This window comes from Myotis yumanensis, unplaced genomic scaffold (genome assembly GCF_028538775.1).
Source record: "Myotis yumanensis isolate MYYU_CA2020_CCGP unplaced genomic scaffold, mMyoYum1.0.hap1 SCAF_1, whole genome shotgun sequence".
Lineage (NCBI taxonomy): Eukaryota > Metazoa > Chordata > Mammalia > Chiroptera > Vespertilionidae > Myotis > Myotis yumanensis.
Genome location: NW_027223752.1, coordinates 159,560,877 through 159,586,816, shown reverse-complemented (window position 1 = coordinate 159,586,816; position 25,940 = coordinate 159,560,877). Strand labels below are relative to the sequence as shown.

The 25,940-nt window shown below is 41.7% G+C and overlaps 1 protein-coding gene across 4 annotated transcripts in view; it reads left to right on the top strand.

Annotated features, from left to right (window-relative positions):
• LARP4B (La ribonucleoprotein 4B) overlaps positions 1 to 25,940 on the top strand; it is a 94,061-nt gene that overhangs the window by 9,259 nt on the left and 58,862 nt on the right. For 2 of the 4 annotated variants that reach the window (XM_070391083.1, XM_070391061.1), the window contains exons 2-4: positions 4,763 to 4,938; positions 21,687 to 21,821; positions 23,041 to 23,100. In XM_070391083.1, the coding sequence (XP_070247184.1) occupies positions 4,930 to 4,938; positions 21,687 to 21,821; positions 23,041 to 23,100 (204 nt within the window). In that variant the 5' untranslated portion in view covers positions 4,763 to 4,929. The remainder of the gene's footprint in view (positions 1 to 4,762; positions 4,939 to 21,686; positions 21,822 to 23,040; positions 23,101 to 25,940) is intronic. The other 2 variants (XM_070391074.1, XM_070391067.1) reach the window with 2 other exon arrangements.

Genomic DNA, 25,940 nt, shown 5'->3' with positions numbered 1-25,940 from the left:
TGATAACTAGTTTCTGAAAATAATGGCCAGAAAATAGTGTAATACTTAGTGCAGTCTTAGGATTTTAGAGCTCTAAAGACTCAGAAACAAGCTAATAGAGGTAAAATTAATTAGAAAAATATCTTAGTTACTTGGTGGCAGAGTGAAGACTATAACATTGGTGTCTTCTCTGAGTTCAGTTTTCCATCGCACTATAGTTATGGAATTCACATTAGGTACTTATCCAGGTATAGTCTTAAAATTTTTATTTTTTAATTCCCACCTGAGGACATGTTTTTACTGATTTTAGAGGGGTGCGGAGAAAGGGAGAAAGAAACTCGATGTATGAGAGAAACCTCAATCGGCTGCCTCCTGTACACACCTCCACCAGGGATTGAACCTGCAACCTAGGTATGTGTCCTACCAGGAATGGGGACGACATTCCAACCAACTGAGCCACACCAGGCAAGGCTAGGTAATATTTTTTTTTAAAATTTTTATTGTTGAGAGTATTACAAATGTTCCTCTTCCTCCCTTCCCTACATTGCCCTCCTCCACCCGGTTCCTACCCCATTTTAGGCCTTCACCACCCTACTGTCTGTTTCCATAGGTAATGCATATCCTATATCAGGGGTGGGCAACCTTTTTGTGAATGCGTGCCAAAACCAGCAAAATCTCTGACTCAAAATTCTTCTGCGTGCCAACCCTAATCTTTTGAGAACATGTTACACCTACTTGATATCTCTTAAGGTGTACGTATGTGAAGAACCTTGAAGAAATAATAAAATTCATTCGAGCGACAATAACACATTATATGATGATGAAAAATGCATTTATTTTTTAATGTATACATGTACACTGATAGTCCGACAGAAAATTTTATGACTCCGTTTGATATTATCAGTGGGACTTTTGCTGCTGCATCACTGATGACAGAGATTTTTACATCAGGTTTATATTTTGTGACCTTCAGAGATATGCACGAGCTACTACTTTCATCCGTCAGGCTACTCCTATTACGAGACTTAAAAAAATTCATCACTGAGAACAAAGATTCACAAGAGTATGTGGATGAAACCAAAACACTGGTCGGATCTAGGAAGGCAGGGAGAGTTAAGGCAGAGGCATAGAAATTGCTCTTCTCCTCTCTCGTCAATCCATGTCTATGGTTTTTAAGATAACTTGTTATGTAAAATTATTTATTTATCTAAGATGCACCTACACTGAATTTATCTGAAAAATAAAAAAGTCGATATTAAGAAAAAAAATTGTAAATGGAAGATTATAAGAGGGTTTCACATGCCAGCAAAAGTTACTGGCGTGCCATGTTTGGCACATGTGCCAGGGGTTGCCCACCCCTGTCCTATATAATAAAAGCCTAATATGCTAAGTATCTGACTGTTTGACCAGTTGCTATGGTGCACACTGACCACTAGGGGGCAGAGGCTCCGACCAGTAGGTTAGCTTGCTGCTGGGGTCTGGCCAGTTGGGACTGGTGGAGACTAGCTAGACATGCCCTGGAGCCCTCCCTGGCCCCCATTGTGCACCGGTGGGGTCCCTTGCGCTGGCCTGCACCCTCTTGCAATCTGGGACCCCTCAGGGGAGTTGGAAAGCTGGTTTCGGCCAAATCCTCACAGGCCAGGCTGAGGGACCCCACTGGTGCATGAATCTGTGCACCAGGCCTCTAGTACTACTATACATAAAAGATCTTCAGTTAATCTCTTCCTGCCCGCCCTTCCTTCTGAGATTCACCAGTTTGTTCCATGTTTCCATGCCTCTGATTCTATTTTATTCATCATTTTATTTTGTTCATTAGATTTCTTGTTTATTTTGATTTTTAGATTCAGTTGTTGATAGATAGTATTTATTGCCATTTTATTCATATTTTTGATCTTCTTCCTCTTAAAGAATACTCTGCAACATTTCATGTAATACTGGTTTGGTGGTGATGAACTCCTTTAGCTTTTTCTTGTCTGTGAATCTCTTTATCTGACCTTCAATTCTGAATGATAGCTTTGCTGGGTAGAGTAATCTTGGTTATAGGTCCTTGCTATTCATTACTTTGAACATTTCTTGCCACTCACTTCTGGCCTGCATAGTTTCTGTTGAGAAATCAGCTGACAGTCCTATGGGCACTTCCTTGTAGGTAATTAACTGCTTTTCTCTTGCTGCTTTCAAGATTCTCTCTTTGTCTTTAACCCTTGACATTTTAATTATGATGTGTCTTGGTATGGGCCTCTTTGGGTTCCTCTTGTTTGGGACTCTTTGCCCTTCCTGGACTTGTAAATCTATTTCTTTCACCAGGTAAGGGGAGTTTTCTGTCATTATTTTCTTCAAATAGGTTTTCAATATCTTGCTTTCTTCTTCTTCTGGCACCCCCATAATTGAATGTTGGTATGCTTGAAATTGTCCCAGAGGCTCCTTACACTGTCTTTATATTTTTGGATTCTTTTTCTTTTTGTTCTTCTGATTGGATGTTTTTTGCTTCCTCATTTTCCAAATCATTGATTTGATTCTCGGAATCCTTACTTTGTTGAATCCCTGTAAATTATTCTTTACTTCATTTAGTGTATGCTTAATTTCTGACTGATCCTTTCTCATGTCTTTGAAATTCTCATAAGATTCTTGAAAGTCTCACTAAGTCCCTTGAAGCTCTCATTAAGATCCTTGAGCAGTCTTATAACCATTGTTTTGAACTCTGTATCCAGTAGTTTGCTTGCTTCCATTTCTTTCATTTGTGCCCTATTTCTTTGTCTCTGTATTTTGGCTGCTTCCCTGTGTTTGTTTTTATGTATTAGGTAGAGCTGCTATGTCTCCTGGAATTGGTAAGAGTGGCCTTGTGTAGTAGGTGTCCTGTAAGGCCCAGTGGCTCAGCCTCCCTTGTCACCTGAGCTGGGCACTCTAGGTGCACCCCTGTGGGCTGTGTGCACAGTCTTGTAGTTGAGCCTTGATTTCTTTTGGTATCACTGGGAGAAATTGAACTCCAGGCCAATTGGCTCTGAGGACAAGCTGGGATTACAGTGGGAGAACTGCTGTGTAGGAAACATCCCTATGGAGCAGGACTTGCTTCAGTGGGGCTTTGGTGCTCACTCTGCCCCTTGAGTGTTTTGCTTGTGGATGTGTAGAGTTGTAATCTGGTGTGGTCTGAAGCTGTTCACTGGGTGCACTGGCTCTGGGGCCTGCCAGGAGTTGCAAAATCAGCCACTGCCTGGGGCCACCTGGCAGGAGCTACAGAGAGATCTGCAGATGGCTGTTACTTGTATTGGGTTTAGAAGTGCCAAGGCAACGTCCAGCTCTGAAGTAAGTCAGGATGATGCTAGTGCTGGGTCTTGGGCCTTTTTTTGATAGGTATGGGGCACGCTGACACCAGCTGCTGCTTGTTTGAGAGATTTTAGAAAACTCTGAAGCCTGAGCCAGGAGAGGCCATTCATATGGAAAAGCTGCTGCAAACAGCTTGGGTGGGGCTGAAAATTGGATGTGGCAGGGTCTCAGGGAATCACTAGGGCAGAGAGAACAGTGTGGGCCACACTGATGGAGACTCAGATATGGCTGCCAATCAGCTCTGTAACAGGGGAAGGGGAGGTCCCAGCGCAGGAACAATGACACCTGGGAGCATCCCCATCTGGGAGGAAGAAGCCCTGGAGTTCCTGCCCAGTGCCATACAATATAGTCCCTGGATTCCCCAAAGCTGCTGCCCGGCGCTTGGAGCTCAGAGGTAGTGGAACCATGTAAGTTCATGCACCAGCCCTTTAAAAGGAACTGTCTGGGCCTACAGCAGCCTCCATGACCATCAGCCACAATCTCCACTGGTTTTTACAGCCTGAAGTTACCAGGACTTCTCTTCCCAGCTCTGGGACCCCTTACTTCTCATGGGAGGTCTCTGCAGCCAAAATAGCCCTCCCAATTGGAAAAAAACGCCTCATGTGGGTGTCAGACTAGCCCCTTCTGGGCCTCCACCCTTCCTACCAGTCTCGATGTACTTTCTTCTTTACTTCTCTAGTTGTAGGACTTCCATTCAGCCAGCTTTCAGGCCATTCTGAATGATGATTGTTATGTATTTTAGTTATAATTTTAATGTGGGTGGTGGCAAATACCAGTGTTTATGTCTCCATCTTGGTTCTCTAGGTATAGTTTAACAGTGGTATTTCAAAAGAAAAATTGAAATTGGTTAAAGTGTTAATTCTATATATGCTATTGATTTTAGGTTGGCATTTTTTTAAAGCAAATTCTTAAAGCACCTATTAAACTGTGCTTTTTAAAACACTGAAATAAAGTATATATTCCAGGAAAATTAAGAGTTTCTATGTCATTTAAGATAATTTAATTTTTAGCACCTATTTATAAAGGTGCTAACAGGTCTTCCAGTTTGTCTTATATTCAGACTGCAGTTTACATGTTTTCTTTGAGAAATAGTCTTAGAGAAATTAAATTCAGTGGTTTCCTTCCTGAAGCATTCAGACAGTTGTAAACCTTCATGTCCACACTGTTGGTGCAGAACTCTGTGTTTAGGCCTTGACAGTGTTAGCACCTCCATCCATACTCTTTGCCTTTCTGTAAAGAGAGAAGTGACTTTTGAGCACCGTGACACCTCTTTTGTCTTTAGTTTACCATCTTCAACAACTGTTGTTACTCAGTAACTGCTAATTTCAGATTTAACAGCCTGCAGCTCTACTACAGAATTGAGGAATGAATGCAGATTGCTATAGTTCCCACCCAAACAGTATATTTGGCATATAATTCAGAGAACTCAAAGCCCTTGCTTCCCTTTTTTGTTTTTCTTCAGAACACCTGTTTTGCTGTATGGGAAACTGAGACCTGGAAACAGTTCGCAGAATGAGGGAAGAGCAGAATATGGGATCTGTCTAGCTTCTTGCTTCCAAGACTACTGCAGATTGCATCATTGGAAAAGCGTAGGTGTCCTGTGTAGCACCCACCTTGGGTCCAAGTAACATGATAGAGGTGAGGACTAGCCACACAGCGTAGCTAAAGGTCAGATATGTTGGCTTTGACTAGAAAGTTTTAATAGTTTTTATAATGATGATTGTTGAGGTCGGGGTATCCCACACCATAAGGCCAAACAGTAGTTTAACATTATTGGTGCTGATTCTGATAGTTTGCTTTGAACTTCTATGGTGATGTTATTAGGTCCATTGTCTATTGAACTATAATCCTAATTGGTATAGGAATTGTGATCCAGTTATTTATAAAGTGGAGATGTATTATGCCTTTGGAATATCAAAAAGATTTTCTAAATTTGTATATGTTTTTGAATTTATTACTTCAGAACTTAAATTCTTTTTTAAAAATAGTATCACTTTTGAAAGCAACATCTTCTGTTAGTGGTTCTCAACCTTCTGGCCCTTTAAATACAGTTCCTCATGTTGTGACCCAACCATAAAATTATTTTCCTTGCTACTTCATAACTGTAATGTTGCTACTGTTATGAATCGTAATGTAAATATCTGATATGCAGGATGGTCTTAGGCGACTCCTGTGAAAGGGTCGTTTGACCGCCAAAGGGGTCATGACCCACAGGTTGAGAACCACTGTGTTAGAGGGTGTTCGTGTATTTTAATATTAACTCTTTTGCACTGTCATCTTAGAAAAATGAAGGGCATGTTCAATTGTTCCTTCTAATATTTGAAAATTGGGATTGGATTCTGTGCTTAGATGCAATGATTTCCTGAGCACAGTGTGGTATTTCATAGCTGCCCTGGTCTGGCCTCTGGCTCTTTAGTAATAGTAATGACTGAATTTTTTTTTTTAAGAGTACATGTTCTGTGCTGTGCTTCCCCTAAAAATGCTCACAGTAGGCAAAATGGGAGTGCCCAGGGTCACCACTTGGAGAGTGGGGAGTTTGGGTTAACTTTCTCCTCAGACTCTGCCTGTTATTCATAGACTAGAGGTCTGTTTCATGAAATGAGTGCACGGGTAGGGTCCCTAGGCCTGACTGATGATCAGGGCTGATCTGTGGGGTGATCAGTGGGGTGATCAGGGGGGCCCCTGCTGGAACCCACCTTGGCAGGCCTGTGGGCTGGGGGCAGCTCCTGCTTTGAGCATCTGCCCCCTGGTGGTCAGTGGGCGTTATAGCGACTGGTCGTTCAGCAGTTCGGTTGATTTGCGTATTAGGCTTTTATTATATAGGATAGGGGAGGGGGAGAGTGTCCTTGGGCTTGTGAGTCTGTGTTTAACATTTCTAGTATGGGTCTTTTTTTCTAGTGAAAGGGTTTTATAGCTTGCAGCAGATTTCAAAAGGATCTTTGACCTCTCCCTTCAATACAAATAACAGTTTTCGTGTGTTTGCCACATAGGAACTTCAGTGATTTGTTATTTTGATAATTAAATGTAGTTCTTTACTATTCCCCTACTTTGTATTTAACTGTTCTGTATATTTAGATCCCAAGTGCACACTTAAATATATGCACACATGTATACATATACAAAATCTAGAGAATATCTAAAATAAGATGAAAATGACCTCAAAGTAATTTTAATTTTACCCTAACCTAAAAATACTGCCCTCCCCATTGTTAGGTCATTTGGAATATGTAGCAGGAGAGGCTTTCTATTGTATTCATCTCATTTTCTGAGCTTTATAATTTAAATACTAGGAGTCTTTTCCGACATGTTTATTGCACAAAAGACCAAGTTACTAAACATGTATTTCCTGAGATTCTGTTCTGTTAAGTAGTATGTGTCAGGAATATAGTGGTAAAGAAGATAGACATACTGGAGCAACAGGACTCATTTGACATACTGTGTCACTAGGCATATATAAAGGGTTTTGGACTCAGGCTCTGTGGGAAAGACTGGGAGTGACATCTCAGCTGGCCTTGCTTGTTGAAAATGTAAGCTGAGAGGTGGGAGGAAAGATATGAGTTTAGTTGAGAGGAAGAGGTTAGAAATATATTGGCAGGTTTTTGGTTTGGTCAACTGGGTAGACGATATGCTGTCTTTCCTTGAGATTGAGGGATCGATTGTCAGTTTTTGCGTGTTTATTTGTTTTAAATGGGAAGGAAGGATGACTTTGAGGACTCTGTAGGTCAAAAAGATATCCACCAGAAATTTGCTTATTTACACTGAAATTCAGCATATGGTATTAACTGCAGCCATAAAAAGCCAAGAGTAGAAGAGCAGAACTGGGGCACAGTGAGGCAGGTAGACTCACTCTTCTGATGAGTGTATTTACCTAATGGCAGTGAAGTGCTGGGACTGGTAGCCTCTCTCTACTTTGTCTTTTTTTCTCTTTCCACCAAATTGAGTTGTGTTTAGAAAAGCCAATTTTCTTTTCCCTAAACTTGATCAGGGCTGTTGTACTCATTAGCGCAATTACACGATTTAACTAATATAAACTGGTAAAAGTAATACAAAAGCAGTTACTCAGGAAAAGTTATCTGACAACTTTTGGAGTGTCTCGATAACAAGAAAGTTACTAAGAAAACTGCTATTAAATGGGGTATATGGATAAGACGACTATGAAAAATCGGGGGATGGGGAAGGCAGAGGCAACGTGCAGGAGGAAAGATGGGAGATAATCGGGTTGCATTGAAACATTGTAAAAGAGGCCACAGAAAGTGCAATCGGTGGCAAAGCCTATCCACACAGCAGAGTGAATCAGTGGTCACAGATTGCAGTAGAACAAACTTTAGGCCACCTCTCCAAGATGGGAAAAATATTTAAATTCACTGTGACCTTTATTATGCAAAAGAATAAAGTGGGATTATACCTGTCAAGTTCTTGCTTCTGGGACAACTCTGCTAATGGGGAATAAGACCACGTACTTCATCAGCAGTGCCTGTGGTCTGTGTGATCTCCTTGTCCAGCTTGTCATCTTTCTCCTTTTGTCTCAGCGTTTCTCTTCCACCTTCTAGCCACCAGTCATGAATACAGTGAACACCTTTCTCATCATTTGTGTCTCAAACATATAGGAAAAAATACAAATGATTACACTGTTCTAGGAATTGCATACACTCAGAAAAATTAGTTGGTCAGAGCCTGTGTTGCCACTTGTCTTAACTCTGAATATTTCTTTTCAAAGGTGTTAAAAACTCAAATCTGCTGGTGTGAAACTTTACTCTCTGAAATGATTCAAATACACTTATTTTCTATATTTTGTACGTTTGTTAGAATAATAAAAAATGGGAATAATCATTCTAGAAGCATTGTGCCATTCATATTATTTGTTGAGTATCAAAGAACAAAGTGAAAATCTTTGTGAAAAAGAGATAAGAACTCATAATAATAGACTGACTCAATTTAAGAAAAAGACACAAGAGAAGGAGCACATACAGTTAAAGTGGGTAAGGATTTGTGTGTCAGTTTGTAGAATTGCCTATTGTTTGCAGTAACTTCCAATCAGGCAGGGCAAAGGAGGAGCATGAAGGTAGGAAGAGGTGAGAAAGGAGGAGAACAAAAGCAGGCAGGGAAGAGTAAGCATCACCCAAGGCCCAGACCCCAAGTTGGAGGAAGAAGATGGTACTTGTAGAAGCCCACCTACCCCATAGATCTAGCAGCAAGGAGGCCATTGGCCCCCTTCAAAGGAACTGCATTGTCCTTTTGTGTTCCTGCTTCCCACACCTCCATTCTCCCTATCCTGTGGCTCTGTCTTTGGAGACAGCAGAGGCTGGGGCATGTTTAAACAGTGACAGGGAGGAAGAGGTTGATGATACCGGACAAGAGGAGGGAATGGGATCCATACCTCAGATGAAGGACCAATACTCCTTCAGTTAACAGCTGGTGGTTTTTTTTCCCTCTCCAAACCTTCTTTGACATAGAAACTCCTGAGGAATAATTTTTCATAAAATCTTTTCAAGTTGTCTTATGTGTCTAGGCTGTATTTAGGTCTCTTGCCTTGACTTCTGAGGTCTGATTTTCCAGAGCTGTATGGGATTATAATTGTTATGGAATGCTTCTCTTTCTTTCTCCAAAGTGTTAAGAAATATGTATCTGTTGGAATACTAAATTAAAGAAAGGAATGATGCACATTCATATAGATCTTGAAATGAGGCATATTTTAATTATCACTTATAAAGCTGTCACCCGAGGATATGCTTATTGATTTTAAAAACATATTTTTTTTATTGATTTCAGAGAAGAAGGGAGAGGGAGATAGAAACATCAGTGATGAGAGAGAATCATTGATCGGCTGCCTCCTGCATGCCCCCAACCGGGGATCGAGCCAGCAACCCGGGCATGTGCCCTTGACTGGAATCGAACCGGGACTCTTCAGTTTGCAGGCTGACACTCTATCCACTGAGCCTAACCAGATAGTGCTATTGATTGATTTTTGAGAGAGAGAGAGAAAGAGAGACATTAATGTGAGAGAGAAACATTGATTGGTTGCCTCCCATAAATGCCCTGACTGGGGGTCAAACCGACAATGGAGGTATGTACCCTGAACAGGAATAGGACCTGCAAACTTTTGGTGTATGGGGTGACACTCCAGTTAACTGAGTCACCTGGCCAGGGCATCAGTGGCTTTGAATTTTTAAGGAAGGTGGTTTGCTTATTGATTAACAAGACCTTACGAGCCCAGTAGAGCTTTGGTCAGTACATGAGGAAGACAGGTTGCACATCTCACAACCATCTGTTGCATCAAACAGCCATTTACTCTGCAGACCCTTCACAATTTCTTCATGACTTGCTGAATTTCATTGTCCTTCATTTGGAGAAACATTACACATTTGAGATGTTCTTGCTGTTTGGTTAATACAGATCAGAAGTACCTTTTCCCCACAGCAAAGTTTTGTTTTTTTTTAATGTTTTCTTTTTAATCCTCACTTGAGTGTATTTTTTCCATTGATTTCTAGAGAGAATGGAAGGGAGGGAAGAGTAGAAAGAGAGAGAGAAACATCGATGTGACAGAGACACATCGATTGGTTGCCTCCCAAGTTACCCACACGTGCCTCAACCAGGGCTGGGAAACCTGCAACTGAGGTACATGCCCTTGACCAGGAATCGAACCCATGATCCTTTGGTCTGCAGGTTGACTCTAACCACTGAGCAAACTGGCCAGGCCCAATTTAAAAACAAGAAAGTTTTTAATATATGTGAAAACTTGGATGTACTTTAAGAAATTGGTTTGTTACAAGTTGAAGTGAAAATATTCTATCAGTGTCAGGTGGGCTCAGTTTTTTTGTCTTTTTTTTTTTCCCCACTAAATTAGTTATGTATAGCTCCAGGACCATTTTACCACCTCCACTTCTGGTTCTTCAGCGCCTTCCTAGGGATAAGCATCTCCCAATCTCAGCAGCACAGGGTTAAAGCAGCTTTAAGCTGCTTTCCAGCTCAGACTGTCTATCATTCTTTAAAATGTTGTGTTCTAAGTTGGCTTACCACCACCCACATCTTACTCTTTAAGTATTATGTGCTTTCAAATGAAAAACTGATAGTTATATGATAATAAATTGGAACGTGTAGTAGAATTTGATCAGCAATCCTTGAAGAAAAGCAGGATTATTAGAAGGGTGAGATGAATGAGATTTTTCCATTGAAGAGTTAATGCACTATCCATAGTTCATTTTTGAAGAGGACTTTTGGGGCTCTTAAGACTTTTGTGGTATTCTGACTTTTCTTTGGTACAGGTATATACTAATGCTACATTTGGCCATTAGCATTTTTGTTTTCAAATATAAATGAGATAAAGTGAAGATACTGAACCAGGCACTTCTGCTCTTTGTCCACAAGATGATATTACATCTGAAATATCAGCAGTAAGTTGTTTTTTCCCCTACACTAGACTCTAGATACATTTTGTCTGCCACTGAGGGAGGTTAGTTTGTGGCTAAGAAAGAGATGACAAAAATAAGAGAACAGTTGTTCAGTGGAAAGTGCCTTTGCAACAAATGAGAAGACTTGGGGGTAGGAGTGAGGGGATCTGAATAAGGCAAGAAAGATGGACCTCTCAGGGTGACATGCTGATGAGTGAGATGCTGCAAATCTGGAATGGCAGGGGTTGTCATTTTCAACATAGGAAGTAGTAGTTATTAATGAGCCGAATGTTGATAGACAGGTAGAGGTCAGAATATATCCTAAATAGACTGGAAGAGAGCAGTTAGCTTTTCAGCTATGGAATTGAACATTTTTGTTAAAAATATTTCTTATATACCTTGGCCAGTGTGGCTCAGTTGTTTGGGCATCCTCCTGTGTACCTAAGAGTCACCAGTTCAATTCCCAGTCAGGGCACATGCCCAGGATGTGGGCTCAATCCCCAGTGGGTGTGGGGGTGCAAGAGGCAGCCAATCAATGTTTCTCATATCAGTGTTTCTCTCTCTCTCCCTCTCCCTCCCTCTCTAAAATAAATAAAAACATATGTAAAAAATATTTATTATACTTGACTTCTTCCATTTTAGGTTAAATGAAGTAGACATGCTGCACTGTATCCCATACAGTTTCCAAGTTTGGGCCTAGCACTTCCTGGGAGTGTTTAGGATGGTGTGCACCCTGTGAAAATCTACCTAAGGAGGTCATTAGTCGTTATCCTTTCCATTTGCTTCTTTCTCCCTTTGGTGGAAAAGTGTAGGTGCTTCAGGAGGTGCTCTTCTCCTGGAAAATGAATGACTCCCAATAAGAGCAAGAAATTATACTTTGAGAGCAGAAAGGCTGTTTCTCTAAGGATATGATTACCTACATCAACTTTGCACTTAGTTTTACAAAATAACCAGTATGACCACACGCAGAGTTAAGAGGTTGGAGTTTTAGTTTTCGTATTGTTTCACATAACATTTTATTTAGGCTTAAAACAAATATTTTTTAAAGAAAGAGAGGAAAGGAAAGAGAGAGAAACATCAGTTTGTTTTTCACCTATTCATACATTCATTGGTTGACTCTTGTATGTTCCCTAACTGGGGGTCAAACCTACAACTTTGGCATATTGAGATGACACTAACCAACTGAGCTACGCGGCCAGGGCTTTTTACGCTTCTTTATTATCAAGTATTGGAGTGGTTGTCAGAGTTTGTCAGACATTTAATGGATGAAATACTTCTAGCAGAAGGTTAATGAGATGATCTAAACTCTTTGTTTGGTTTGGAATCTTAGTAAGAATCGTAGCTAAAGTGATCTTTCCAAATAATTGTCCTCTTGAAGGCAAGATAGGTTATAAACCAATTATAAGGCTTAAAGCTGGAAGGGACCTTTTTCATTTTTGTGTGTGAAATCACTAGATAAGTTCTGAATTAAAAGCAATTAGTGGAAAATTCTTTAAATGGAATTTTTTTGGTCTGCTTCGCATATAGATACTTTTCCAATCATATTAGGCTAAAAAGTAAGTTTTTGCATCTAGTGTCTGATTTATGCCCTCCCTAGGAGCAGAAGCAGATAAAGGTATAAAAATAAATCCCCTTTTACCACTACTATCTTTTCCAATAGAAGCACAGATGAGTATGTATAAAAGGCAATTTAAAATTTTAATCTTGAAGTTTATTGGCAGCATCTACTTAGGAACATTTCCATACTGGATGCCAGTTAAATATGTAAATGACTACTGAGATTGGATTTCTTTCATTTGTCAGTGTCTTTGAGTGACATATTTACTGTGAGAATACTCAGTGGAAAGAATTGACTATCATAGAGATATTGAACTAAAAAAAACACACAAAGAACTATAATAACATTTCTCTTGGAAACAACCATCTGTTGCTGTGTAAATATCCCCCCTATTCAAGCCTACAAATTCAGTTGAGTCTACAGGTGACATTTGAACAAAGGTGACTCTTGAATAACCAGGTTTGAACTGCACAGGTCCACTTATGCACAGAATTTTTCAATAAATACAGTTGGCCCTTTGTATCTGCAGGTCATACATCCTCAGAATGAAAATAGTGTTTTCACATTCCCAACTGTGATTCCCAATCTCAAATGAAAAATACTGTTTTTGATTCATGGTTGAATTTGCAGGTGTGAAGGGCTGACTATAGAGTCAAGAGTTATACTTGGATTTAAGAGCAGGGGTTGGTGCCCTTAACCCTGGCATTGTTCAAGGGTCAACTGTATAATGTGTAAAGTACTGTGGAAGGTACAGCACCTTAGATACAAATTATTCTGTTGTAAAACAGGAATATGCAGTTTAGAGATTATATACTGACTAGAGACCCGGTGCACGACATTCGTGCACTGGGGGGCGTGGGAGTCCCCCAGCCTGGCCTGTGCCCTCTCACAGTGTGGGAGCCCCGTGATCGATCGCCCCCAAGAGGTACACCCTGCCCACCCACCCGGGGCTCCTCGATGGATTGCCCCGGCGCCATGCGGAGCCCCGGGACCCCAGCCATGCCACACGGAGCCTCGGGACCCACCTCTGCGCTGCGCACACAGCATCAAGCCCCCGCTCACCCACACTCACACGAAGCCCCACCGTAAGCTTTTATTAAGAGGATGTCAGCAGCTGTGAGATAAACAGTGTAATCAAACCAGCAGCACAAGGCAAATGAATAAGGAGCTATAATTCCTATTATGGTATTTTATTTTCTTACACCTCTTTAGCAATGGGCATATTGAGTTCATTAAAGAAAGTTACTATTAGATATTAACAAGTGTCCTTTCAACCTCCAAATACTATGATTGTGCTTTAATGATTAGATACAGCTTCTTTGATAATTTTGGTTTTTTTAATGGGTTTATTTAGTTTCAAAGGTCTAAAAGATAAGCTACCTTTCTACAAAGTTATGTTTAGACATTGAAAGTAACAAATTTTGACTTTTCTAATTGATTTTCAAAGGGGATCCTGCAGTACTTAATCAGGGCAGTCTCTAAAGTTCCTAAGTCCATTTTCCATTTTTAGTTAAATTGTGTTTATTTATCTAGTTGACTGTTCATTTACTGTTTTTTTTGAAAATGATCCTAATAGTTATGCTGGTGTTCTTAGAACACATGTCTGTATAGCAGTGTCTTATACGATATCTCTCCTTTGCTCATGCTCTGTTCTATAACACAGAGATCTAATTCTGATCTCTTCTGATCCAGAGACAAATCATGTTTCCACATCACCCTTTTGTACCAAGAAAAATGATTTCATGCTCTTTAGGAGAATGATACCTTTTGGTTGTAGAAATCATCAAATTCTCAAACTATGATTCTATCACTGTTATTTAAAAATCCACTGAAGTATACCAGGCACATGTATGAAAATGAGGCTTTTAACCTCTACTAGTTTACAGTCCTGTAAGACAGGGATACGTTATTCTGAGAAGTGTGGCATTGTGCAAACATAGAGTAGAAGGTATAGTCTACTACATACCTAGATTGTATGGCATAGTCTGTGGTTATACTGAATACTGTAGGCAATTGTAACACAATGATAAGTATTTGTGTATGTAAACAGAAAAAATACAGTGAAAACCATAAAAGATAAAAGTGTGTGTGTTTGAGTTAGAGGGACAGGGCTGTAGAAGTAGGCATCTTGGAGGGAGAGTAGATGTCAGGAGGAGTGAGGGAAGGAAGAGAAGGGGATGAAAAAGGATCCCTGAGATAAAGAGACCCAGAGAGATAAAGCTGGAGAGGAGGGGGAGAGGAGGGAAAGAAGAGAGGGATAAGGAGAGAGAAAGGAGAGTTGGACTGTGAGGAAAGAGATAAAGAGTAACTGAGGGAAGAGAAGCAAGTTTGTGCTCAAGAGAAGTGTGTTCAGGAGCGGGTGTGGGTGGGCTCCTGGGTTCCCCTTCTCTCCAGCCAGCCCTCTCCCCTGGCTCCCTTGACAACTGTGGGCCCCAGCCCAGTGGGTGGGCACAGGGTGAGGACAGCCTGCTGAGCCTCCTTGACTATATAAATCAACCAGAGCTAACAGCGAATTCATCATCCTGATGTCCAGCCTTTTCTTTAAACGTCACAAACTTTTTGCTTAAAATTGATTATAATCTTTTAGGACCTCTATGGTTGACTGAAGTATCTTTAGGTTGGGTGGTGCATGACTGTACTATTTGGGTTGTTTCCACTTTCTGGCTGAATAATGTTACTATGACTATCCATATATAAGATTTGGTTGAGATATATGTTTTCAGTTCTCTTGGGGATATATCTAGGAATGTGGTATATGCCTAGGGGTGGAATTGCTGGGTCATATGGTAATTTTTTGTTTAACATTTTAAAACTGTTTACCAGAGTGGCTGTGCCATTTTACATTTCCACCAGCAATGTAGGAAGGTTCCAATTTCTCCACATCCCTGCCAACACTTGTTATTGTCTTGTTTATTATGGCCATCCCATTGAGTGAGAAGTGGTATCTTCTGTTTTGATTAGCATTTCCCTGATGATGATGCGTATCTTTTCATGTGCTTATCCGCCATTTCTGTATCTTCGGGGAAATGCCAATTCAGAATCTGTTCTTATATTGAGTTTCAGGAATTATTTATTCTAGATATATGTTCCTTATCAGATATATGATTTGTAGATTTTTTCTACCATTTTGTTCATTATTTTTTCACTTTCTTGATGGTGTGCTTTGAAGCACAAAAATTACTGATCTTGATAAAGACAAAATCATTTTTCTTTTGTTGCTTGTGCTTTTGGTGTCCTAAGAAGTCATTGCCTAATGCAAGCTCACAAAGATTTACTGCAATGTTTTCTTCTGAGTTTTGTAGTTTTGGCTCTTACATTTAGGTGCTTGGTCCACTTTGAGGTATTTTTTAAAAAAAATATGTTTTTATTTATTTTATTTTTTAAATATATTTTTTATTGATTTCATAGAGGAAGGGAGAGAGAGAGAGAAACATTAATGATGAGAGAATCATTGATTGGCTGCCTCCTGTACGCCCCACACTGGGGATCGAGCCCAACCTGAGCATGTGCCCTTGACCGGAATTGAACTCAGGACCCTCAGTCTGTAGGCCTACGCTTTATCCACTGGGTCATACCAGCTAAGGCTTGAGTTAATTTTTATATAGAGTGAGATAGGTATCCAGCTTCATTTTTTTGCATGTGGATGTCCAGTTGTCCTGGCACCAATTGTTGAAAAGAGTATTCTTTCCCTATCAAATGGTCTTGGCACCCTTTTGAAAATTAATTGTAAAGTATTTACATAAAGGTAAAGTATTTTTGGATTCTCAGTTCTATTCCATCGATCTGTATGCCTCTGCCATTACCACACAATATTGATTGTTGTAGTTTTGAAATCAGGAAATATGACTCTCCCAATTTTGTTTTTTCCAAGATTGTTTTGGCTGTTCTGGGTACCTTGCATTTCCCTAGGTTTTTGTGGATCAATTTCCATCAATTTTGCAAAAAGGGCATGTGGGATTTTGCTAGGGATTGCCTTGACTCTGTAGATCACTCTGGGGAGTGTTGCCATCATAAGAATAGCATGTTTTCTCATCTGTGAACATGGTATCTCTCCCATCCATGAACACCAGCTTTCTGTTCACCAAAACCACTATTTTATGTCAGTGGTTCTCAAACATTTTAATCTCAGGACCTCTTTACACTTTTAAACATTGAATATACCTAGCTCTAAAAATCAAGGTTAAGACATTTTTAAAATATCTTTTTCTTTAATAATAATAAACCCATTACATATAAATAACATTGCTTATGAAAAGATAGCAGTCTTTTCCAAAACAAAAAGTAATTTAACGGGGAGAGCGTCATTGTTGTATATTTTTGTCTATCTCCTTAATGTCTGATTTAATAGAATCTCAGCTCGATTCTCATCTGCTTCTGCACTTGATCTGTTATGAGGTAAATGAAAATCATTTAGACTTCGTGGGCCCACAGAAAGGGTCTCTGGGAACTCTGACAGAGCCCAGGCCACACTTTGAGACCCCTTGTCATAGAGAACAAGGCTGAATAGTGCAGTTTCACAAGAAAATGGCGTGATGACTAAATGGCAGTTATCTGTATTGATGAACAGCTGGGAAGGGACTTGAATGCTTTTCTGCTGGGTCAGTACTTGCTCTTCTCTAGTAAAGACACTGCTAGACCTAAAGGGTTAGAGGGCTGCTTGGTAAACATGGAATCAGCAATCTGAGTGAGTTTTATTAAGTACTAGTGGCCCAGTGCACAAAATTCGTGCATGGGGGAAGAGGGGGTCCCTCAGCCCAGCCTACACCCTCTCCAATCGGGGAGGCCTTGGGAGATGTCCGACTGCTATAAACCGGCAGTCGGACATCCTCTTGCAATCTGGGACCACTGGTTCCTAACCGCTCACCTGCCTGCCTGCCTGCCTGATCGCCCCTAACTGCCCTCCCCTGCCTGTCGGCCTGATCTCGCCTCCAACCCCTCTGCCTGACGGCCTGATTGCCCCTAACCTCTCTGCCTGCCTGCCTGATTGCCCCTAACTGCCCTCCCCTGCCAGCCTGATCTCGCCCCTAACTGCTTTCCCCTGCAAGCATGATCTCACCCCAAACTGCCCTCCCCTGCCAGCCTGATCTCGCCCCCAACTGCCCTCCCCTGCCCTCCCCTGCAGGCCTGATCTTGCTCCCCAGCTGCTCTCCCCTGCTGGCCTGGTCGCTCCCAACTGCCCTCCCCTGCCGGCCTGATCTAGCCCCCAACAGTCCTCCCCTGGCGGCCTGATCACCCCTAACTGCCTCTGCCTGCCTGATCTTGCCCCCACTGCCCTTCCCTGCCGGCCTGATCTCGCCCCCAACTGCCCTCCCCTGCTGGCCTGATTGCCCCTAACTGCCTTTGCCTCAGCCCCCACCACCATGGCTTTGTCTGGAAGGAAGTCGGACATCCAGAAGATGGCCGGTCGACCCGGTCTAATTAGTATATTACCCTTTTATTAGTATAGGTAGATTATATAGGATAGGATTGCTTAAATGGGGGGGGAGGGGAGCCTTTTTCAGCAGGAGGAGATGCTCTTGGCAGATAAAAATACATAATCCCTGTGTCTGGACTGATAGCCAGCCATATGCACTATACTGCCAAACTGGTCATTAAAAAATTGAACTGCTGTCTTACACCTTACACCAAACAGCTATTGCCCTTAAAACCCCTTCTCATCCCCACCTTAGGTTCTGCCTTCACAGTTCACCCAGATTAGGTTCTGATTGGTCAGTTTCTATGCCAGTCAGCATCTCCGGGCCTGATCAGAGAGGCGGAGCTGATCAGCAGCTGCCTCAGGCTGCAGGCGAGCGGGCTGAACTGCTGACCTCTCAGAGAGAGAGGCGCAGCTGCTGGCGAGGCCCGGAAAGAGAGAGAGGCAAGGGCTGATCCACAGCTGCCACGGAGGCTGTGGATGAGACCCTGCTTCTCTCCCCGGGCCTTGCCAGCAGCCGCAGCAGCTGCTGATCAGCCCCACCTCTCTCTCTCTCTCTCTCTCTCTCTCCCTCCCTCCCTCCAAGAGGTCAGCAGTTCAGCCTGCTTGCCAGTCCCCGCCCACCCGAGCCTGCTGCGTGCGCAGCCTGGCATTCGGTCGTCCCTTCGGTCGTTGTGGACGTTATGGACCCTGGCTCTTCATATATATATATATATATATATATATATATATATATGATTATAAAAATAAGTTATTTAAAAAATTGATACTGCACGTATGAAACTAAGTAAAACTATTTTTTTAAAAATATATATTTTATTGATTTTTTACAGAGAGGAAGGGAGAGGGATAGAGAGAAACATTGATGAGAGAGAAACATCGATCAGCTGCCTCCTGCACACTCCCTACTGGGGATGTGCCTGCAACCAAGGTACATGCCCTTGACTGGAATCGAACCTGGGACCCTTCAGTCTGCAGGCCGACGCTCTATCCACTGAGCCAAACCGGTTAGGGCATAAAACTATTTTTGAGGGTTCATACACATTGTTAGTCATCTGGTATATTTTCTTCTAGTTTCATTTGCTTTGCTTTTATTTCTACTTATTTAAAATTTACTTATTTATTTTTGGTTAATCCATGTAGGACTCAAACCACAATTCCCTTGGTTCCTGGGTCAAAAACTCAACCATTGAGTCACACTGGCCTGGTTCCCATTGATTTTTTTTTTTTTTTTCCGCAGAGAGAAAGGGAGAGGAAGAAGAGAGGTAGAAACATCAATGATGAGAGGGAATCATTGATCAGCTGTCTCCTGCATGCCCCCCCACTGGGACCGAACCTGCAACCCAGGCATGTTCCCTAACTGGGAATTGAACCATAACCTCCTGGTTCATAGGTCCATGTTCAACCACTGAGCTACATGGCCGGGCTCCCATTGATTTTTTTTAGAGATGGGGAGAGAGAAACATTAGGTGTTTGAGGACCAACACTCTAATCACTGAGCATCACCGACTAGGACTTGTTTGACTATTTTAAATTATATATATAAAAGGCTAATATGCTAAGTGTCTGTCTGGGTCATGATGTCACATAGCATTATCTGGCTTCCTCTCCCTAGCGACGACTAGCCTCCTTTCAGTTTCTACAGCCTAGGACAGGGGTCCTCAAACTACGGTCCGCGGGCCACATGCAAATACAAATATTGTATTTGTTCCCGTTTTGTTTATTTACTTCAAAATAAGATATGTGCAGTGTACATAGGAATTTGTTCATAGTTTTTTTTTAAACTATAGTCCGGCCCTCCAACAGTCTGAGGGACAGTGAACTGGCCCCCTGTTTAAAAAGTTTGAGGACCCCTGGCCTAGGAACACGACTTGCTTTATAGCCAGGTGCAAACATTTCACACTTTAACCAAATGTCTATGAAGCGTTTTCCCGCGCCTCATCTCATTCGTTCCTCACAGAAGTCCTGGAGTAGGTAGATAGGCAGGCTCAGGGCCACTGCCACCCAGGGAGGCCCTCGGAGTTCAGTTCTGAAACCACAGGGACCCGCTCCAGCGCAGGCTGGGGAGGAAGCGCTGCTGCTGCCGCTCAGCGCTAGGTCCCTGGTTAAGGAAGTGGGTCCAAGTCGCAGCCACCAGGCCTGGCAGGGCTGTCTCACCCTGGACCATTGTGGCTGAGCCCTGGTGGGGGCGTCGAGCACCTTTGGGATCACTGTCTGCCATTGGGCTGCCTGCAGTCACTGGTGGAGTGGGCGCAGATTGAACATTTTAATGAAAATGGGACGCCTGCGCCCTGCCCCACCGTGCCCCTGTCCCCGGTGAGGAGAGGGCAGCGGGATTGGGGGTGCAGCCTTGGGATCCCGTTAGGAGGCACCGGGGCTCAGGAGGGGCTGGGAGCAACCTGCAGGCGCGCTTCTAGAAAGAGGTGCTAAACTGCCAGGACGCTGAGGGCCAGCTGGTAGAGGGTGCACGCTGGGCTGAATTTCGTGCACCGTGCCATTAGTGTGTATGTGTGTATATATGTGTGTGTATATGTATATGTATATGTATATATAAATATATATATCTTCTAGTTGTCCTCTCCTCCCCTTTGGTTATCATATACTGTATCATGTTCAACCAAACATTTTTTTTTGAGAGTCTTGAAAGTGTAGAAGTTAATAATGATAAAAAGCATCTATAGTACTACCTTCTGTGACTTATCAGTCTGCATACCAATTTATGTCTATATTTTCTGGATGCAACAGTTTTGTGGGAATTGATGTCGGTCTCTATTACAATTTAACGTATTTGTCCTTTATCCTACATTTTGGAAAACACTGACCTCTTTAAACGGATTTAACTTATTTCAAGCATTTCTTCTTTATGAGTAGTTTACACTTATATATCTATCTTACAGCATTTAAGGGATTTTGTACCTTTGTGATTGATGATACACAATGACAATTGGATGAGACTACCTTTGATCATCAGATTATTTCATTAACAAGGGTTTTGAGCATTAACAATAAACAGGTTATTGAGAGTAAGGAGCATCATTATAGAAACTAATAAGCTACATGGTTACCCAGGGAAACAAAACAGTTAGCTTTTAGATTTTTAAAAAAATATATTTTACTGATTTTTTTACAGAGAGGAAGGGAGAGAGATAGTTAGAAACATCGATGAGAGAGAAACATCAATCAGCTGCCTCCTGCACACCTCCTACTGGGGATGTGCCCCCAACCAAGGTACATGCTCTTGACCAAAATCGAACCTGGGACCTTTCAGTCCACAGGCTGATGCTCTATCTACTGAGCTAAACTGGTTAGGGCAGCTTTTAGATTTCTTTATCAAGCACTCAGAAGAGTCTAAAGATAAGTGGGTTAAATCAAGGTCTTTATCTTGTTGTGAAGCAGAGAAGCCTGGAGTCAGACCTAGGTGTCCAGGAATCTTGGGTCTGACACTTATATAATACGAAGGCCTAAAAACCACCATCTCTTCAAAACCGGAGTTACTTTTTAAGACGTGGGAAAATCAGGAGGTGTTACGTGTGAAGTTGAGCCAGTGCTTTATGGCAGAGACCCCTTTACACTATGGTTCAGAGTTGTGAAGGGGTTCTTTTTAACCAATTATTGTTTATTTCTTCTGACAACCGGTCCTGGACAAAAGGAAATTAATGGGGCTGGTCAAAAACGATATATATAAATTGGGGAGTCATCAAATTCCAAGGTGGAGTTCTATTAATTTTGTAATTTTCTGTTTTAAAAATATGAGTTCTGGGCATGAGTGGGTTTATATGTTTTGACACATAGTTTCTAAGTCTTAAAACATTATTATGGTCATCAAATTATTGTGAAGAAGAAACTTATTTAAAAAAACCAAGGTGTTTCTTGAATACATATGGTGTAAATTATGGGCAGGTTTCTCTAAACTACTTAAACTCCAGAGGGATAAACATATCCTGGAAAACTTGAGGATTTTAAGACTTCAGAATAAGTTATACTCTGTACTTCAAGTTACCAGTTTGCTATCTTTGTCATTTTACAGCATCCTACAGTTAACATTAAACTTCTCCCGGTGGAGCCACAAAGTAAACAGCTCATGACTTCTGATCAGGACGCTAAGGTTGTGGCTGAACCGCAGGGCCAGCGAGTCCAGGAAGGGAAAGACAGCGATCATCTGGTGAGTGCATACCTGAGGCCAGGATGGGTCTGTGCATCTCCCTTTCTTTTGGTAACAGATTTTTACATGCAATAAATTTATGGGTAGCTTAGTAGAGAAAACTTAAGTACTAGGAGGTAGAGAAAACAAATGGCAATTAATACCCCTAGATCAGTGGTTCCCAAACTTATTTGGCCTACCGCCCCCTTTCTAGAAAAAAATATTACTCAGCCCGTGGAAATTAATTTTTTTAAAATTTTAATAGCAGTTACTCATCGCCCCCAAATGCACCTGTGGCCATCACCACCCCCCTGGATCGCTGCAGCGCCTACCAGGGGGCGGTAGCGCCCACTTTGGGAATCACTGCCCTAGATATTAAAGCCTTGGGTTTTAACTTTTTTAAAAAAATTATTGACTTTTAGAGAGAGAGAAATATCACTTTGTTGTTTCACTTATTTATGCATTTATTGGTTGATTCTTGTGTGTCCTAAGGATGGAACCCACAACCTTGACATTATCAGGAGGACGCTCTAACCGACTGAGCTACCTGGCCAGGCCAAAGCCTTGGATATTAAATCACCAAGAAAACACAGTGATTTATAAATACTTTTATAACATTATAGCCATTGCAGTGGTATGTAGTTAAAGAATTAATTAGAATTATAACATAAATTTTTTATTATTTTATTTTATTATTTTTTTAAAATATATTTTACTGACTTTTTACATAGAGGAAGGGAGAGGGATAAAGAGTTAGAAACATGGATCAGCTGCTTCCTGCACATCCCCCACTGGGGATGTGCCCGCAACCAAGGCACATGCCCTTGACTGGAATCGAACCTAGGACCTTTCAGTCCGCAGACTGATGCTCTATCCACTGAGCCAAACCGGTTAGGGCTAAATTTTTTATTTTGACTGCTTTCGTTAATTGTAAGATTTGATCATGTCAAGCAGTAATATTTAAAGTTTCTAAATGGCTTTGGGAAAAGTAGCTTTTCTTAATTTTCCCTATTGAAACTACTTTAGTAAAGTAAAGGATTTTTACTTTATTGTGTACAGTCAGAATTTCAACATTTAAAATTTTAAGGCTCTTATATTGCTCTGAATATCTCCCTGAGTTTCCTTTGTCATACAAAAATGTGCTTTTCTCAGTGGGTTTTGTTGTGCTCAATTACTGTGGTTTGAAAATATGTTTCTTTACATTGCAGTGATGGTATGTTTGATGTTTTCAATTTTGTAGATGAATGGTCCCATATCTCAAACCACTTCTCAGACAAGCTCCATCCCAGCTTTGAGTCAGGTAATTTAGTCCTGAGATATATCACGTTGTCGGCTCACAGATACTGCCTTATAACAAATATTTATTGTAAACTAATTAGAAAATATTGATGTTTTCCAATGGCGCAGGGGGGTACCCATCTGGGTATAGTACATGTCAGTGCTGTATGTCGTCTACTGGCTTCTGTGTGTGTTAAATGTATAGTTCTACAGTGCCTTGTGCATTTATTTGATGTCATATATTCATTAAGGTGTTTTTAAAGGATCACTGATAATCTATTTTCCTAATATATAAAAAGCCAGTGGCTGTCACGACCGAAACAACCAGATGGACAACCGAACAGCAGGCTGTGTGGGGCGACCAGGCCGGTAGGGGGGTTAGTGAGAGACGACCAAATGACTGAATAGCAGGCTGTGTGGGGCGACCAGGCCAGCGCGGGGGGGGGGGGGGGGGAACAGTTGGGGGCGACCAGGCCAGCTTGGGAGTGGGGGCAGTGAGGGTCGACCAGGCCAGTAGAGGGGTGCAGTTAGAGGCGATCAGGCCGGCGGGGGGCAGTAAGGGGCAACCAGGCTGGTGGCGGGGCAGTTAGGGGCAACCAGGATGGCGGGGGGGCGGGGGGGGGGGGAGGGCAGTTGGAGGAGATCAGGCCGGCAGGGGGGCATTTGGGGGTTGATCAGGCTGGCAGGGGGTGATCAGGCAGGAAGGCAAGAGAGCAGTTAGGAGCCAACAGTCCCGGATTGTGAGAGGGATGTCCGACTGCCAGTTTAGGCCCGATCCCTGCGTAAACTGGCAGTCAGACATCCCCCGAGGGGTCCGAGATTGGAGAGGGTGCAGGCTGGGCTAAGGGGACTCCCCCCCCCCCCCCACCCGTGCACGACTTTTGTGCACCGGGTCTCTAGTGTATTTATAATTAACTTTACGTATTGATATCCTGTACTTTTTAAAGCACACGAGTAAGCTTTTAGTATAAGAAAATTGGTTCAGAAAAATATTCCTATGAGAAATGTCCAAAATTTTACTGCCTGTTTTTTTTTCTAGGATTTTTATTGTTTTGAGTCCAGCATTCAAGTCTTTAATCCATTTTGAGTTTATTCTTGCGTATGGTGTAAAAAGGTGGTCTAATTTCATTTTTCTTGCACATATCTGTCCAATTTTTTCAACACCATTTATTGAATAGACTATCTTTAGTCCATTGTGTGTTTTTGCCTCCTTTGTCAAATATTAATCATATATATGTATATATATACATATATATATATATATATATATATATATATATATTTATATATATAGCTAATATACAAAATGTCCCCTTGGGAGTTCAACCGGAGACTGGGAGTTCTATCACTCGCTATGACATGCACTTATCAGCAGGGGGGTGGTGTGGAGTGAAGGAAGGCCCCCGCCAGCAGCCAAAAGGCCCTGATCGGCCCTGATAGCCGGCCAGGCCTAGGGTCCCTACCTGTGAATGAATTTTGTGCACCGGGCCTTTAGTTAACTGTAATGGCATGGGCTTATTTCTGGGATCTCTCTCTCTATCTCTCTCTCGGTTAATCTTCACCCAAGGATATTTTCCCATTGATTTTTAGATAGAGTGAAAGGGAGGGGGAGAGACAGAGAGAGAGAAACATTGATGAGAGAGATGCATCAATTGGTTGCCTCTTGCATGTGCCCAGGGTCCGGAGATATATACCCTTGACTGGAATCAAACACAGGACCTTTCAGTCCACAGACTGATGCTCTATCCACTGAGCCAAATTGGCTAAGGCCCTATATGTCTCTTTTTATGCTAGTACCATGCTGTTTAGATTACTATGGCCTTGTAGTTTAGTTTGATATAAGGTAGCATGATTTCTCCAACTTTGTTCTTTCTCAAGATCACTGTTGCTATTCAGTGTCTTTTGTGGTTCCATAGAAATTTTTTAAACATTTGTTCTAGTCCTGTGACTAAGTGAAATAAACCAGTTAGAGAAAGAAAATACCATATGATTTCACTCATATGTGGAATTAAATGAACAAACTGAACTACCAAGCAAAGTAGAGACAGACTAATAGAGAGCAGGCAGACAGTTCTGTTGGGGTGGTGGGGTGGTGGAGGGATTGAGCAAAAAAAGAAAAAAGAGAGAGAACTCATGGACATAGTCAATATTGTTGTGATAGTGGGGGATGGAGGGGTGTGGAGAGGGTAGGTGGAGGTGGAAAAGGGCATAGAGGGGATAAATGGTGATGGGAAAAAAAGAAAATTGGTTCACATTTTAGCTGTGAGTAATGAAAGAGCATGGAAATGGACAGCTATTGGTTTTTAAATCTTGCTTTACACCATTTGGGTCTGCATATGTCAGGCGCATTTGGAGCTATTCCAGATTTAGCTTTGTAATTTTGTATGTGATCTTATAAATCTTACACAAAATTGAAAAAGTGAATCTTTTTAAAAGTAAAAATTTAAAAGTAATCTCACAAAATTTATGGTAAACCTCCTATATTCCCCCCAATTATAAGCAGTTCCTGTAGAAATTAGAGGGGATTGAATTGTTTATCTTCTTTTAATAAGGAAGGCTTTTTTAAAAAAAGATCCTTCCAAACAATTATATTTCATTGTATTTTTTTGCATATTGTATTTTACATCGATTGTTTTAAAAATAAATTTTATAGCCCTGGCCCAGTGGGTCAGTTGATTGGAGTGTTGTCCCATACACCAAAAGGTGGTGGGTCTGATTCCCTTTCAGGGCACATACCTGGGTTGTGTGTTTGATACCTGGTCAGGGTATGTATAGGAAGCAACTGATCTGTGTTTCTCTCATTGATGTGTTGCTCTCTTTCTCTCTGTCTCTCTCTGTCTCCCTCTCTCTGTCTCTCTCCTG